Source organism: Chiloscyllium plagiosum, unplaced genomic scaffold, assembly GCF_037043375.1.
Source record: "Chiloscyllium plagiosum isolate Xiang-an unplaced genomic scaffold, Cpla_swu_hap1 HiC_scaffold_7, whole genome shotgun sequence".
Classification (NCBI taxonomy): domain Eukaryota; kingdom Metazoa; phylum Chordata; class Chondrichthyes; order Orectolobiformes; family Hemiscylliidae; genus Chiloscyllium; species Chiloscyllium plagiosum.
The window spans coordinates 95,916,398-95,930,816 of NW_028270145.1; the positions used below are offsets into that span (position 1 = coordinate 95,916,398).

At 43.4% G+C, this 14,419-nt stretch overlaps 1 protein-coding gene across 1 annotated transcript in view; it reads right to left on the reverse strand.

The window, feature by feature from the left end:
* Positions 1-12,499, reverse strand: part of LOC122551758 (high affinity cGMP-specific 3',5'-cyclic phosphodiesterase 9A) — a 112,348-nt gene extending 99,849 nt beyond the window's left edge. The window contains exon 1 of the mRNA XM_043694198.2: positions 11,694-12,499. Coding sequence (XP_043550133.1) covers positions 11,694-11,784 — 91 coding nt within the window. The 5' untranslated portion in view covers positions 11,785-12,499. The remainder of the gene's footprint in view (positions 1-11,693) is intronic.
* Positions 12,500-14,419: the final 1,920 nt, after the last annotated feature.

Below are 14,419 nucleotides of genomic sequence, written 5' to 3' on the forward strand. Positions count from 1 at the left end.
TAGGTTATTAATCCAGGGTGGAGTGGGTATGGCAGATGTCGGAGCGCTCTGCAAGAAGGCATCCAGCCTCCCCAATGTAAAGGAGACTGCATCGGGAGCAGTGGATACAGTAAAAGACATGTGTGGAAGTGCAGATGAAACTTTGATGGATGTGAAAGGCTCCTTTGGGGCCAGTTCCACCACAGAACATACCAGATGGCCTCCTTCTTTTAAGACAGCAACTTTCCCTCCAACATGGTTGATGATGCTTTCCAATGCATCTCATCCACGTCTCGCACCTCCAACCGCAACAAGGACAGAACATCCCTGGTCCTCACCTTCCACCCTACCAACCTCCGCATAAATCACATAATCTGCCGACATTTCCACCACCTCCGAATGGACCCCAACACCAGGGATATATTTCCCTCCCCACCCCTATCTGCTTTCCGCAAAGACCATTCCCTCTGCGACTACCTGGTCAGGTCCATGCCCCCCATCAACCCACTCTCCCCTCCCGGCACCTTCCCCTGCCACTACAGGAATTGCAAAACCTGCGCCCACACCTCCCCCCACTCACCTCCATTCAAGGTCCCAAAGGAGCCTTCCACATCCATCAAAGTTTCACCTGCACTTCTACACAAGTCATTTATTGTATTCGTTGCTCCTGATGCGGTCTCCTCTACAATGGGGAGACTGGACACCTTCTTGCAGAGCACTTAAGAGAACATCTCTGGGACACCTGCACCAATCAACCCCACCGCCCTGTGGCCGAATATTTCAAATCCCCCTCCCACTCTGCTGAGGACATGCAGGTACTGGGCCTCCTCCACCACCACTCCCTCACCACCTGACGCATGGAGGAACAACGCCTCATGTTCCATCTCAGGACCCTTCAACGCCTTGGCATCAATGTGGACTTCACCAGTTACTTCATTTCCCCTCCCCCCACCTAACCCCAGTTCCAACCTTCCCGCTCAGCACCATCCTCATGTCTGTCCCACCTGTCAATCTTCCTTGCCACCTATCCACTTCACCATTCTCTCTGACCTATCACCTTCATCCCCACCTCCATCCACCTACTGCACTCTCAGCTACCTTCTCCCCAGCCTGAAATGTCCTGCTTCTCGGATGCTGCCTGACCTGCTGTACTCTTCCAGCACCACTCGAATCTTGACTATTAATCCAGGGTCCCTGGTAATGTTCTGGGGACATGGGTTTAAATCCTGTCATGGCAAGTGATGGAATTTGATTTCAATTTAAAAAAAACCTGGACTTGGGATTCTAATGGTGAACGCGAAAACTTGTTGGAAAATCCCACCTGATTCACTAATGTCCTTTAGGGAAGAAATTTGCTGTCCTTACCTGATCTGACCTACTTGTGACTCCAGATCCACAGCAATGTGGTTGACTCTTAACTGCCTCTGGAATGTAAATGTTGGCCTAGCCAGTGATGCCCATATCCCGTTAATGAATGAATTAAAAAAAAGAAGTGAGCAAACAGTTGGAGACGGAGCCCAGAGAGATAGAAATGCAGTTAGATAGACGAAGGGATACCAACCATCCTTTTGCCTAATTTCCTTTCTCTCTCTCTCTCTGGGCTCTGTCTCTACCTACCAAGCACTTGTTTTCCATTCCACTACCTTTCCTTAGACCTTTCCAAGCTACTCTCAGTTCTAAAGAAGGGTCACTGGACTTGAAAGGTCAATTTTGCTCTCTCTCCACAGATGCTCCCAAACCTGTTGAGTTGCTCCAGCAATTTCTGTTTTTGTTTCCAATCTTCAGCATCCCCAGTTCTTTGTTTGATTATCCATTCCACCAAACCCCCAACAGTGGTGCACTCAGTCAGTACAGATATGTCAAATTACATGCTTATGTTTCAGGAGTGGATCTTGAATTTATGACTTTCTGATTGCCAGTCAAATGTGGTACAAATAAGTAGAATTGACAACGAACTGTAGGAGACATCCGACTCATGCACTACTCCACATTTTTGCTTTAATTTCTACAGAATAGAATCAGAAGCATGGCACAGAAGCCCAATGTCTATGTGTTGCTATGTTTCTTGAAGTACAGGGATTTATTGATAGTGACAAGTTGGTTCTTCTGCCATTGCCACTTATTTCTCCACACCTGAACTCCATTGTTAGCGATGTGCTCCTACCACTCAGGCTCAGTAAACTACATCCTTGATGATGTGTGTGGCTGTGCTATTACTTGTAAAAACAAGGACTGCAGATGCTGGAAACCAGAGTCTAGATTAGAGTGGTGCTGGAAAAGCACAGCAGGTCAGGCAGCATCCGAGGAAAATCAACGTTTTGGGAAAAGCCCTTCATCAGGAATGCCTGCAATGGAGAGATAAATCAGAGGGGGGGTGGGGTTGGGGAGAAAGTAGCATAGAGTACAATGGGTAAGTGGGGGTGGGGATGAAGCTGATAGGTCAGAGAGGAGGGTGGAGTGGATAGGTGGAAAGGAAGATAGGCAGATGGGACAGGTCATAAGGGCGTGCTGAGCCGAAAGGCTGGAGCAGGGGTGAGGGGGGTGAAGGGGAAATGAGGAAACTGGTGAAATCCATATTGATGCCCTGGGGTTCAAGTGTTTCAAGGTGGAAGATGAGGCATTCTTCCTCCAAGCATCGGGTGGTGAGGGAGCAGCGGTGGAGGAGGCCCAGGACCTGCATGTCCTTGGCAGATTGGGAGGGGGAGTTGAAATGTTGGGCCACAGGGTGGTGGGATTGATTGGTGCAGGCGTCCCGGAGATGTTCTCTAAAGCTCTGCTAGGAGGCGTCCAGTCTTCCCAATGTAGAGGAGACCGCATTGGGAGCAATGGATACAATTAATGATATTGGTGGATGTGCAGGTGAATCCTTGATGGATGTGGAAGGCTCCTTTGGGGCCTTGGATAGAGGTGAGGGAGGAGGTGTGGGCGCAGGTTTTGCAATTTCTGCGGTGGCAGGGGAAGGTGCCAGGAAGGGAGGGTGGGTTGTAGGGGGGCGTGGACCTGACCAGGTAGTCACAGAGGGAACGGTCTTTACGGAAAGCAGAAATGGTGTGGGGAGGGAAATATATCCCTGGTGGTGGGGTCTTTTTGGAGGTGGTGGAAATGTCACTGGATGATGTGGTTTATGCGAAGGTTGGTAGGGTGGAAGGTGAGCACTAGGGGGTTCTGTCCTTGTTACGGTTGGAGGGGTGGGGTCTGAGGGCGGAGGGGCGGGATGTGGATGAGATGCGTTGGAGGGCACCTTTAACCACGTGGGAAGGGAAATTGTGGCCTCTAAAGAAGGAGGCCATCTGGTGTGTTCTGTGGTCCTCCTGGGAGCAGATACGGTGAAGGTGGAGGAATTGGGAATACAGGATGGTATTTTTGCAGGAGGTAGGGTGGGAAGAGGTGTAATCCAGGTAGCTGTGGGTTTGTTAAAAATGTCAGTGTCAAGTCGGTCATCATTAATGGAGTTGGAGAGGTCCAGGAAGGGGACGGAGGTGTCAGAGAGGGTCCAGGTGAATTTAAGGTCGGGGTGGAATGTGTTGGTGAAGTTGATGAATTGCTCAATTTCCTTGCCACCCCCACCCCCCTCTCATTTATCTCTCCACTCTGCAGGCACCCTGCCTCTATTCCTGATGAAGGGCTTTTGCCCGAAACGTCGATTTTCCTGCTCCTCGGGTGCTGCCTGACCTGCTGTGCTTTTCCAGCACCACTCTATTACTTGTAAAGGCTAATGAGAGAGTTGCTGGATATTAGATGGCATTCACTCCTTGGCTGTCTCAAGCCTTTACTGACAGGAATAATGAATAATGATGCTAAGATGTCTCCAAGGTGTGTCTTCAAACAGAACTGACATCAGGAGAATTGCATTTCTGTCACTACTTGAATATGTGCATAACTCAGAAGTGCAGTGAAACATCTAATGATATTGAGCTATAATTTGATGGAGGCATATTCTCTTACTCCTCAGGGCTCTTGTAAGCCTGATTGTCCAATGTTCTCAAATTACACAATCATAGATTTTTATATTACAGGAGGCCATTTGACCCATCATGTCTGCACCAGGTCCCAAAACAGCTATCCAGCTCACCCCATTCTCCAGCCCTATCTCTGTAGCCCTCTAAATTCATCACATTTAAATATATGTCCAGCTCTCATTTCAAACCTCCTACTGAATCCGCTCCAACCACCCTTCAGGTAGCACATTCCACATCCTAACAACGCTCTTAATATAGAAGCTTCTTCTCATCTCACTCCTACCTCTCTGACACTATTGAAATTGTGACCCCTAGTTACTGACATACCAACTAGTGGAAACGGAAAATCCTCCTTTACCCTTTCAAAATTGTTTATTGTTTTGAACATCCCGAGTAGTTTGCTTCTTAATTTTATCTGCTCCAAAGAAAATAAACCCAATTTCTCCAATCTTTCCTTGTTTCTAAAATCCTGGTATCATTCTAGGAAATCTGCTTTGAATTCTCTCCAGGATTTAACATCCTTCCTTAAATAAGGTACCTAAAACTGAAACCAATACTCCAAATGTGGTCTGACCAATGATTTGCAGAGTTGGAGGACCACTGCCTTGTTTTTACACTCTATGCTTCTATTTATAAACCCAAGGATCCTACAAGACTTCCCAACAACTGTTTCATCTTGCCTGGCCACCTCCAGAAAATCATGCACATGAAACCAAGGTCCCTCTACTCCTGTACTCCCTACAAAGTTGTACCATTGAGCATGTATTGTTGGTCCATGTTTCTTCTATTAAAATTCATTGCCTCATATCTCTCTGCATGAAATTCATCTGCCAGGTATCTGCCCATTTTACCAACTTGTTACTGTCTTTCTAAAGTTGCTCAGCTTCATCCTCACAATTCTCCTTCGCTTAATATCATGTGCAAAATTAGATATTTTGCCCTCAACACCAATCTCCAAATCATTTATACAAATCAGAAACATCAAGAGTCCCAACACTAATCCTAGTGTAGCACCACATTCAACTCATCTCCAATCTATACCTACCCTGTTTCCTATCTTTTAGTCAACTTCTGATCCATGCTGCCAAGGACCCATCAGTCCCAAACATTTCTAACTTGCTAACTAACCCATCATGTGACACCATATCAAATGTTTTCTGAAAGTCCAAATGTACAACATCCACAAGCCTACCCCCATCCACTGCTTGTATCACCTTGTCAAAGAACTCAATTTAATTTGTCAGACATGACTTGCCCTTGACAAAGCCATGTTAACTGTCTAGTATTAACTTAATTTCCTGTATTGTAAGTATAATCTTTTCCCTTTTCCCATAGTATGGCCTCCATCATTGTTTCCATTATTGATATCAACTTGACAGGTCTGTAGTTTCCTGGATTATCCTTTGCCCTTTCTCAAACAATGGTATCACATTTGCAATCATCCAGTACCCCAGAATGAAACCTGCGTTCAGAGAGATCTCGAAAATTTCTGTCAACAATTTTAATTCCCAGATCCTTCACTAGTGTCTTTATGTTAGATGCAGGGAAGTTATACTGTCACACTGTAAATTGATGGAGCAGAGAACTGAAACAAACATGTGCAAAAGCTACAGCCCATCCAGAAGGTTATTAAGTAAACATGTATTGTGTAATAAGTTCTTTATGCCTGGAGCTATTTAAAACCATTAGATTATAGAGGCTTGCAATTGTTTTTTAAATATATAAATTCAAATTTAAAGAAATTTTGACACAGAAACAATTGGTCCAATTGTTCTACACTAGAGTTTACACTACACAAGCCTCCACTGAGCTTACTTCATTTCAAACTATCAATAAATCTTCATTTATTTATCTAGTCTCCCCTTATAATGACCACATGATAATTTTATCTATTTGTGCATTTAGTTCCTTTATTACCCTAGTTAATGTTTTAGGATAAGCTTCAGCCCCACCGTCAAAATCTTAAGTTCAGCTCCTTTTTTTGAGCTGAATCAGAATTGTACCTAACTGTACCATCTATTTATTTTCTTTGAATGAATCAGCCACAGTGATCAGATGGAACATTAATTCATTTTTAAAAACAGTTCAACTTGAAAAGATTTATCAATGTAAAGTTTATATTGGACATCTCCTTGAGTAAGAGGTGCTAACCCAAACTTGCATGTAGAAGAAAAGAAGCATGATTTGGGAAAGTCTCCTTTATGAATGACCCCAGCAACAATATTTTCAGTCAGAAAGATGGAAGCACAATGGAATCAGGCCATCTCCTTCAGAGTTAGGCCACAGATGGTAAGGCAGCCATGCTAGAAGACCCACCTCTGCTTACTGAGACATCAGTCCAGTTATAATCAAGATTGTCAGGTTGTCAATCCCTCATTGCTCACCACCCCTCATAGCCCACAACTACATTCCTCTGTGTCACCTCATGTCCCCTACAATTACTCCATAACCTAGGACCCTATTTCCCCTCTAAGCAACCCATACTTCCATATCCCCTGATATTCCTTCTGTAACCCAAAACAGAAGCAATTAAAGCAGATGGCTAGTCATCTGCTTTCTCCAGATAACCTGGTTATGAATGCTTAGCTGAGACCGAAGAACAGTTAGTGTACTCAGTTCTCAATAGGCAGGGACAACATAGCTGCTTGGGAGTGGAAGTTTTATTTGATTACATCTTCATTATGTCAAAATAAGTTATTATTTCTTTGAAGAGCTTTTTTTTTCAATGTATCTGTGTTTATACACACAAGAATAAGAGATGTGAAATGGATAATAGTTTTTTAACATTGATAGAATGAATAGATTGATTGTTACTTTTATAATAAGGTGAAAGAGACAATGTACTTCAAAGGGAATGTTGAAAGGCTTATTTGATTCCCAATTCAGGACTACGGTTTACCCATGACTCTTCTGAGAAACCATGGACCACATTTATGAACAGAACAGATGGATTAGCAAGGACAGAAGTGCTGCAAGCAACTCCCTTCATGTTTCCTTATCTTTCTTTGATGGAAATTGCCAGTAACAGGAATGGGGGTAGGAGTCCTCGGGTCCAGTCCCATCCACCATTTTAAAAGGCCTCCCATCTCACTCAACTCTTGAAACTCTAGGCCTGTGTGAGTAAAGCAAAAGGTCAGTATTCTTATTCTGTAACTATTAAAGTTTGCAGTTGTGCTACCTAACCTAAGAGAGACAGGAAAAGGTACAGGCTTAAAGTCACTTAACAGAGCAGTTTAAAATATCTAGTCTTTGGAGCTGTGGGAGGTTTGTAGATGTGGGGAGTGGAGATTTTGAGGGAAAGGCCGGAAGGGAAGGAGGGAGCATTTACAGGAGGGCAAATTTTGTGGGATGATGTTTGATATGGAAAGGAGGCCTTGCAGAGAGGCATTCTCCTGTCCTGCCTGAGGTCTGAGCTGGGGTGGCCCACTGGATCCCTGTTCCAGACCTCCATCTGCAGCTTCAAATTTGAAGCAAGGCAGGAAACTGCCTTTAGGTGGCAAAAAAAAGTCAATGTAAACCTATTACAGTCAACTGGGGGTTGGTTAGCTCAGTTGGCTGGATGACTGGCTTGCAATACAGAGTGATACCAACATCGTGGGTTTAATTCCACTAGCAGCTGAGGTTGCATAAAGGAGTCTTCTTCTCAACCTCTCTCCTCTTTTCGCAGCATGGTGACCCTCCGGTTAAATCATCACCCGTTGTCTCTCTTAAATGGGAGAACTGCCCTGCAGTCTGGTGAGATTTTCATTACTTTACCTTACCTTTTACTTTATGACATTTCTATCTTTCTTTAGTTTTGATAAAAGTTCATATCCATCTGCCACATTAACTCTGGTTTTCTGTACAGAAAACACCTGACCTCCTGAGTATTTCCAGCAGTGTTTGAGTTTATTTCAGATTTCCAGAATCTGCCATATATTAGTGTTAACAGGAGAATCAAAGATAATCAAACACTCCTCCCACTGTGGTTATATCCTCTTCCACCCTCTTCTGTCGAGCAGAAGATATACAAGTTTGAATACACACACAAATAGATTCAAGAGCAGCTTCTACCCTGCTGTTATCAGACTTTTGAATGGACCTCTCAAAAGTCAATTCTGATCTCTCTCTCTCTCTCTCTGCACCTTCTCTGTGACTTTAACGCTGTAGTCTGCACTCTGTTTTGCTACCCTGCTGCACTTTGCATGGTACGATCTGCCTGTATAGCACACAAAATAACACTTTTCACTGTACCTCAGTACATATGACAACAATAAATCAGATCAATCAGTCAGAAGGGAAAAAAGTTGAGGGTGAGAAAGCTTTGCGTTCTCTCAATCTGCGGGGGGTGAATGGGTTGAAGGAAAATTACAGATGAGGTAAGTGTAGAAACCATGATATGGTGTGGAATAAATTAATCAGAGAGAAAGAAGCAGGATTGTTTTGGATATGAAGTGGTGGAGGAAGAGGAATGGATTGTGGGAGGGTAAATGTGGGAGGGACACAGAGGAAGTGAAAGAATGGAGGGAACGCATGAGAGTCTGTGGAAGGAGCTGAAAAGGGTTCTCTTGAGGTATATTGTTTCCCTGCACTACCCAACTGATAAGTTGCTTTTGTGCCAGTGTCTCCCATGCTTTAATGGAAATAAAGTTCAAATGCAAGTCCAAGTTCAATTCTGCAGCTGTTCTTTTTTTTCCTTTTTCCTGCAATACTAGCAGTCATCTCCTGCCGTAAAAGAAAGGCAGATTGTAAAGTAGAAAAGTCGAAGCCAAAAGAAAAAAAAGCTAATTGATAGAGGAAAAACGGAAACAGAGGAAATTAAAAGAAATATGCCAGGTAAAGATTTCAGTATGCAACTATTTTTGCCATCCATCCATGTGCAATATCACAGGGGATTGACTGGCACTTTTAAAAAATCAAAACCGCAGTCTTTTTGTTTTGCAGTTGGGCACATTATACTTACGATTCTTTCTAATGCCTGACTTGAGTCCTTTGTTAATTATATTTCATTTAACAGATATCAATCCACTCGACAAAGTAATTATTGAGTAGTTAAGCATGCCAGAGGGAACAAATGATTCTGCCACTGAATTATTTTTTAAAGATTGCCTGCCTCACCAATTTTCTCTTTTCACTGTCTATCCTGAATATTTTGACCTACAGCTGAGTTACAGTTCAATGGGAACTGTACACCCTCACATAGTTCTTCGTGCGTCAGAATTCACAGTAAATGTCAGCAGCGTTTTTGACATAGGAAATCATAACTGAGCTTTTAGCTATCTTCAAACTACAGAGGTTTGCATGTGGTAAGCAGGAAAGGACAAGTAGGCCAAATTTCAGCAACTAATGTTTTTACCATGCTTTTAACATCCAGAGGCACTTCAATCTAGTGGCTCTGGATTGTTACACAAATGTCGGACCCTTGTTGCAACACAGCCCATTTCCAGTTAATTCCTTCCATTCTAACTGGTCTGCTCTATTGATTGAAATTGATTACTATGATTAACAAATGACTTCATTATCATTGAATCAAATGACTAACAGGATAACAAAAGGTGAATTGAACTTGAATTTTTTTTTGCATTAAAGCCATAGTTAATGAGTAATCCAGAGGCCTAGACTGATGCTTTGGGTTCAAATCCCATCATAGCAGCTGGGTGAGATTTAAATTAAATTAATAAAACATGAAATTGAAAGCTAGTATCAATAATAGTGACCATGAAAACAATCATTCATTGTTGCAAAGACCCATTTGGAAGGAAATCTACCACATTTACGTGGTCAGACCTACATGTGACTTCAGACCCACAGAAATGTGGTTCACCCTATGAATCTGACAAGTCCATTAGAGGAGGGCGAAGATACTGGTCTTGTCACTAATGCTCACATCCTAAGAAAGAATGAAGGAAAAAGAACCCCTTGGAACCTGTTAATGCGCATTATTTGTTTAATGCACTTACATTTGGTTGAGACTTGGATAGAATAAACGATTAAATGCAAAAAAAGAACTGCAGATGCCAGAAATCAGAAATAAAAACAGAAATTGCTGGGGAAATCTCAGCAGGTCTGGCAGCATCTGTGGAAAGAAAGTGGAGGTAACTTTTTGGGCCCAGTGACCCTTCTTCAGAAAGGGGTCAGAGACTTTGCCATTTTGTGTTGCAAAGGGTAGTTTCTCTACCTCTGAGCCAGGGGCTGTAGATTCAGGTCCCATTCAAGGGCTTGGTGGCCATTGAAAGTGTGTACAGAATGCAACCAGATGGATTAATTGTTATCTGCAAAATCCCTCCAATAGGCCTATGGTAATTAATGAGAGTGGGAGAAAGTTCTGATCACCCATGAATGCAGAGTGGTGCCCCTCAAGCGACATTTGGTTGAGACTTGGAACAGCTTCAGGCTGATGACCTGTTTCAGGTAAAACAAGCTACTGAAAAGAAGCATAGGCATAGGCACATCTAGATAGGGAATTTCCTGCAAGGTGCAATGCATAACTCGGCCAACTCATTGTACGAGATTCTAATCACAAAACAAGTGGGCAACAAGTCCTTCCATGCATATTGTGTTTGAATTGTCAAAGCCTTTCTAAAGAAAGCCTGGCTTGGGACATAAAGGAAATCGCTGTCCCAGCCTCCCAGATCTTCTACACTATGTTTTAGTTTCATAATTCTGATCTTTTAAAGATAATTTTCAACAATGCAAAAACAAATTGTCCAAAACAAGAATTGCACTTGATAAAATGCTCTGCTTTCAGTCCACACATCATACAAGAACTAATTGGCTCATTAGATTCCCTACAGTGTGGAAAGAGGCCATTTGGTCCCACAGGTCCACACCTACCTTAGTGGGTGGCACGGTGGCACAGTAGTTAGCACTGTTGCCTCACAGCGCCAGAGACCCGGGTTCAATTCCCGCCTCAGGCGACTAACTGTGTGGAGTTTGCACGTTCTCCCCGTGTCTGCGTGGGTTTCCTCTGGGTGCTCCGGTTTCCTCCCACAGTCCAAAGATGTGCAGGTCAGGTGAATTGGCCATGCTAAATTGCCCGTAGTGTTAGGTAAGGGGTAAATGTAGGGGTATGGGTGGGTTGCACTTCGGCAGGTCGGTGTGGACTTGTTGTTCCACACTGTAATGTAATTTAATCTAATCTACTTCCAAAGAGTAACCCACCCAGACCCATTCTCGTATATATTTACTCCTGACTAATACACCTAACACAATGGGCAATTTAGCACGGCCAATTCACCTGACCTACACATCTTTGGATTGTGGGAAGAAACCTACACAAACACAGGGAGAATGTGCAAACTCCACACAGGCAGTCGCCTGAAGAGGGAATCGAACCCAGGTCCCTCAACGTGACTTCAGTCAATGGATGGTGTGCTTGCAAATACTTTTATCAGATGGCTCTTCCTCCTTTAAGTCAGTCATATTGTGCACGGCGTTTTTCCAAATTGTTGACAGCTCCGAATTGCTGGCTGTACTTATTAAAACGATTCAAAATTACACAAAAAAACCCCTCAGCAATCTGTGATGAGGAATCATAAAGCGACCTGCTTTTGAAATCACCATCTGCGCCTCCAGCAGACTGCTGCATCCATCAGGCAGGATCAGTTAGGAGTCGGATTAGCCACAACCCAGTGACCATTTACTACATTAGCTGAATCCTCTGCTTCCGTATCAAAAACCGACCATACGGAATTCAATCTTTGTTAACATCTACTTCCCTTCACCACACAAGGAGCGAAATTTATCGGCTTTTCGCCCAAGTAAAACTTTTCTTACCTTTCACATCTTGGGCTGGGCAGTCGCTAGGGAACTCCGCTTGTTCAGGTCTGCCGTCCACCGAGAAGTAAATGATCTTTGTTGTTGTCATCGCCCGTCTGAGCTTCCAGTCAGATGGTGTGATGATGAGAAGCAGCAGAATGCCGCCTGGGAATGTCTAGCAAATGCGGGCAATGAGGAGCGCTGGGCTGGGGACCAGTGTCACCAATAAAAGCAACACCCACAGAAACTGGAGTTTAAACAGTCAGTCATTGTGGAACATATCATACAAGGAGAGCGCGGAAAACAAATTCCACACCGTAAGTAATCTAATCTAATCTAAATCCATCGCAGGGATCACCCAACTACCGACACAACCGAACGCACGCACATCCAAGCACCTTGACAGTGCATCGAGCAGCAACACAGTCATTCACACACTGTAATTCACACACTCTGCACTAACACATCCTGCGGTCTTACACTCTACAACCATCTGATGAAGGAACGGCGCTCCGAAAGCGAGTGCTTCCAATTAAACCTGTTGGACTATAACCTGGTGTTGTGTGATTTTTAACTTTGTAGACCCCAGTCCAACACCGGCACTTCCAAATCCTGAACATATGCACAACGACTCACACCGCGTAATACACACAGCGTTTCTCACAGTGCAAGGAACACAGTGTCACTCTTAGCGTGTAACTAGCACACACGCTTCTAACACATACCGTGTAACTAATACACAGAAACACAATGTAACTAATACACACTTCTAACACAGTATAACACACAGACACAGTGTAACGAACACACACCTTCTAGCTCATACAATGTGACTGATACACAGTCACACACAGTGTAACTAACACACAGTCACATACAGCATACGAAACGCACACGCATATATATCCAGCCAGTCACACTGGACATCTAATGCACAAAATCCCAGCCATCTTTAGAAACGTAGACAGACCTGTAACACAAAGGGACACCATTTGGTCTATTGGCTCTGTCCTGGCTAAAAAGATTTCACTGATTTCGTTTTAAATACCTGTTCCACAGCATGTTGGCTATAACACCTCAAGTGCATATTTCATTGGTTTGTCAAAGTAAGGGTTTTTTTTTATCTCAACGACACTCTCAGGTAGTGATTTACAGATTCCCAATAATCTCTGAGTTAATTATTCAAGTTCCCTCAAATATGTGTATAAATTTGTTTAAATCTGTACACCAGCTATTCTTCTACTAATAAAATCTGTCCTTGGTATCCACCAAAACCCATCATAATTTTATACATCTCAATTAAATCTCCTCAATTCTAAAGAAACTATTTCTAACCAATCCAGACTTTCACCATTGCTAAAATTCTCCATTATTGGCAACATCTGCAGATACTGAAGCTGTTCACATACTGCAAGACCTGGACAACATTTGGCTTGCATTGATAAGCAGCAAGTAACATTTGTACCACACAACTGTTATGACACAGAGGTCAAACTCCTCTGTGAACCATACATTCAGAAAAGCTCACCTCACTTCATAATCGATTAAAAGTGTGAGTAAGTGAAAGAGAACTCCTAATTCCCACTATTTAAAGAAAATAACAATTTATTTTTCTAAACCTAATAGTGAACAATAAACAAAAACTATGAACAAATAACTAATTACTGTCTGACCCAACTCTATAAAAATGCTGCTCCAATGACACAGTTATTAAACATGACATTAACTTAACTTAATCTCAAGTCCACACAGTCTCTTATGTTATCTTCCAGTCTTCCTTCCGGTCTCCCAATTCTGCTGTCTTCTCCGTCTTCTTACTTTTTACTGCTTTTATGGGTAAAGGTACCTTTTGATAGATAGTGCCTTCTGAAATTTCTTTGAGAGCAAGATGCTTATTTCTTCAGATAGCATTTGCTCTCCAGCTCCCTGGCAATTGCTCTGACCAGTTTTTAAAACGCCCACGTGTTTAATACCCCGAAAATTGTTCCCACTCATTGGTCCGATGTTGTTAATACAATAAATTCAAACTCAATTAGGTTTTAGTATCCTGGGCATAACTTAAATTAGTTGGTTGAATTTAAATTGTTGGGAGATCCAAGATGGCGGCGATCAAGGAGGATTGTGTTGCAGAGCTCCGCACCGCAGCACAAGCAGAACAAATTTCTTACCCACCCAGTCCGGACAATTGCAATATCCTGGGACTCTGAAAAGGTCGTGGAGTCCCAGGAAATTGTGAAAAATCAATGTACCCCCGTTTTCGCCATCCGGGGATGCCAAAGAAGGGGAGAGGAGCATCCGAGGCCAGGCCCGCAGCCCAGCCTGCGCGATCCTCAGACTCGATTACCTACCAGGCCCTGGTGAAGGAGCTCGCGAAAACTCACGAGATGTTGGGTAAGCAGATAGAGGAGAAGCTGGCTCTAATCGCCATATTGCTGCAGAAGCATGAACAGCAGCTGGAGGACTTAGAAAAAAGGACGGATGAGGTTGAACACAGGGTCACAGTGGTGGAAGCTGATACCAGTTCCTCCAAGGATAGGATCCAAACCTTGGAGACGCAGGTTCGTAATTTGCATGACCAAATGGACGATCTTGAGAACAGGGGCAGGAGAAAAAATATTTGGATCGTCAGTCTGCCAGAGGGTAAAGAAGGTGAGCAGCCGGCGGAATGTTTTGAGGACTGGTTGTCGAAATTCCTGAACTTGGAGGCTGGCATGAGAGGCTTGAAGATTGAGAGGGCTCACAGG